At 58.9% G+C, this 2406-nt stretch overlaps 1 protein-coding gene across 1 annotated transcript; it reads right to left on the bottom strand.

The window, feature by feature from the left end:
• Nucleotides 1-1206: 1206 nt before the first annotated feature.
• On the bottom strand, nucleotides 1207-1897 carry LOC124672711. Its single transcript, XM_047208893.1, has one exon. The coding sequence runs from the start codon at nucleotides 1895-1897 to the stop codon at nucleotides 1331-1333; it is 567 nt and encodes a 188-aa protein (XP_047064849.1). The 3' UTR covers nucleotides 1207-1330.
• Between the last annotated feature and the right edge of the window lie 509 nt (nucleotides 1898-2406).

The following is a 2406-nucleotide window of genomic DNA, read 5'->3' as shown; positions in this document are numbered from 1 at the left end:
TCCAAGGGGAAGGACGCCATTGATCCGGACGCGCCGCCGGCAACTTCGACAGTGGCGTCCTCATCGGCAACAAGGCTGCCAAGGCCGCCTTGGCCGACGCTGCGTCGTCCGAGAAGACGCAGGCGTCGATCACGAAATGCCTCGCCGACGTCTCCTCGACCTTTATCTCCCGCGACAAGAAGGCCGACCAAAGGTGGGCCGAGCTGCTCAAGAGGCAAGAGGAGAAGCCGGAGCTCAAGAAACGCAGGGACGACATGTCCCCGCCGAGAACGTCGACGAGAGGGAATGTCTCCCCGGATGCGAGCAGCGCACAACTTCTTCAAAGGCCAGATCCTCGACGACATCGAAGCCAAAATGGTGGCGGCGGACGCGGCGGCCCTGGCAGCGGCGTCGGCGGCAGCGGCGGCGCAGCAAGAGCGAGGCCGACGCGTCTTCTATCGCTACACCTGCGTCGGCCTCTCGCGTCGGCGACGGAGCGAACGCACCATGCACGACGAACGGGCGGATCGCGACGAGGTCATCGTGCTCGACGGGCCTGCGTCGACTCAGGATACGACGCCGTCGCCCAACCCCTTCCCCTTCTTCTAATTTGCATGCACCACCGGTCTGTAATATAATCGCGCGCCCAGTACTTTGATCGATCGCCGCTACTCTGATCGAGACGAATCGGCGGGAACGATCTCTTTTGAATGCATCTATTTGAATTTCTGATTGGAGGCGGCGTTTGGGGGACGCGGCTGGGGAGCGACGTCCCCCAAACGCGGCACGAACAAAACACATCCTCCAAACGCTCGATCCGGCGCGGTTTGGGAGACGGTTTGGGGGACGCGACTGAAGATGCTCTTAAAGGATCATATAGAGGAGCCACTAGGGATTCTCTTAGTGGTAGCTCGTCCTGCATGAAGCTCGGATCGTGGAATATTACGGTCAGTAGTGGAGCAGGTTGCTCGGACACGTTTCCCTTTCGACGAATAAAAGGAAGAGCAAGAAAAGCTGCAGTACTTTAGCCTTTGTTTGGCAAGCTGCTGTAAGTTTTCGATGAAATATTTAGTGCTCTATCCTATCTACCAAATTGAATGGTGTTTTCATTCCAAAAAATGAAAAAAAAAATGGGTAAAAGGAGAGAACTGCAGCGCAAAAAACCTCTCGTGTTCGTCTCTCTCGTCTCCCCCGATCGAGCTTGATTTTCAGGGTAACAGGAAAGAGGCTCATGCTAATTCGTAATACCATTACTTGGCAAAACAACGAGAGAAACTAAACAAGAACAAGAATGTACAAAGCCTGCACCAAGAGAACCGAGCTGCTCTGTTACCACCGCACGCTAAGAAATTCACGTTGGCCGTGGGGATGCAGGGGACGCCGTGGACACAAGACACGACGCGTTCCGCAACCGGCTGGGCGTGGGCCGGAAGCTCCACCTCCTGAGCGCGGCGCCACGCACGCCCGTGGCCGGCGGCGAGAGCGCCCGCCGCACCAGCTCCCGGTTCCCCGTCGGCACGCGGGCCGGCGCCCTGCCAACAAGGCCCGCTCTGCACGACTGTCGCCTCGGCGCCGGGGCCAGCTGCGCTCCGGCGCCACCGCCCCACCAGCTGTATCCCGCTCGCCCCCAGGACGCGTCGCTTCCGGCCGCGGGGCGCTGGCCTGGCGAGCCCGCCGCCGGCCTGCTGGGCCGCCTCGGCCGCGGCAGGCCACCGCGCGCCTCGCGGACCTGCTGCTGCCTTCCCGCCGCCGAGCAAGAACTCATCGCAGTTCGCTGGTACGTGCCTGCTGCAGTGGTGTGCCGCTGCTCTCCGTTCTTCTTCTTCTTTTGTCTTCTGCTGCTCTCGTCGCCGTCGTCGGCTCTTATACGCATGGGTGGGTTAGAGCGCACGCACACGATGAGCTGCACCCGGTCCATCGGCGAGAGCTTTACAGCTCGCGTGCATGCTCACTTTGACCTGGACCTGTTCGATCGGGTGGTTGGTTGGTGTTTGGGTGGCGTTGTTCGCGTCGTGGTCGTAGCTGCTGCGCAACGCGGTCAGAGGCCTCGGCCTTCGGAGAGGGGTTTCCTTTGCTGTTGCGTGCGAGTGAGTGAGTGCTGACTCGATTGGCCTCATTCCCGTATTCCAGGTGTGGATCCGCGATTCCTTCGTGGAGAAAGTCTCCACCCAGCTGGGTGCAACTACCCCGCGGTAGCAGCGTAAAACTATTCTCTTCTATTCTACCCTTCTGTCGTGTACCTTCCCGGATGCTGCTTTTCCAGATTTGACCACTGCGTCGCCTCTTTTCGTACCGTCATCGTCGTTCCCTGAGTTGGCACCTAGGTTGGCCGGGGTCCTGTAGCGACGGTGGTCGGTTTACTTCCGAAAAAAGTTTGTTTTTTTGTTTCTTCTATTTATTTAATTTTTTGCTATTTCCGTCCATACC

The sequence above is a fragment of the Lolium rigidum genome, chromosome 7 (genome assembly GCF_022539505.1).
Source record: "Lolium rigidum isolate FL_2022 chromosome 7, APGP_CSIRO_Lrig_0.1, whole genome shotgun sequence".
In the NCBI taxonomy this organism is placed as follows: domain Eukaryota; kingdom Viridiplantae; phylum Streptophyta; class Magnoliopsida; order Poales; family Poaceae; genus Lolium; species Lolium rigidum.
Note: the sequence above shows the minus strand (reverse complement) of the source record. Positions and strands in the feature narration are given on the sequence as shown.

Coding starts and splice junctions, on each gene's coding strand:
- LOC124672711 (XM_047208893.1), bottom strand. CDS start 1,897: ATGGACCGGGTGCAGCTCATCGTGTGCGTGCGCTCTAACCCACCCATG.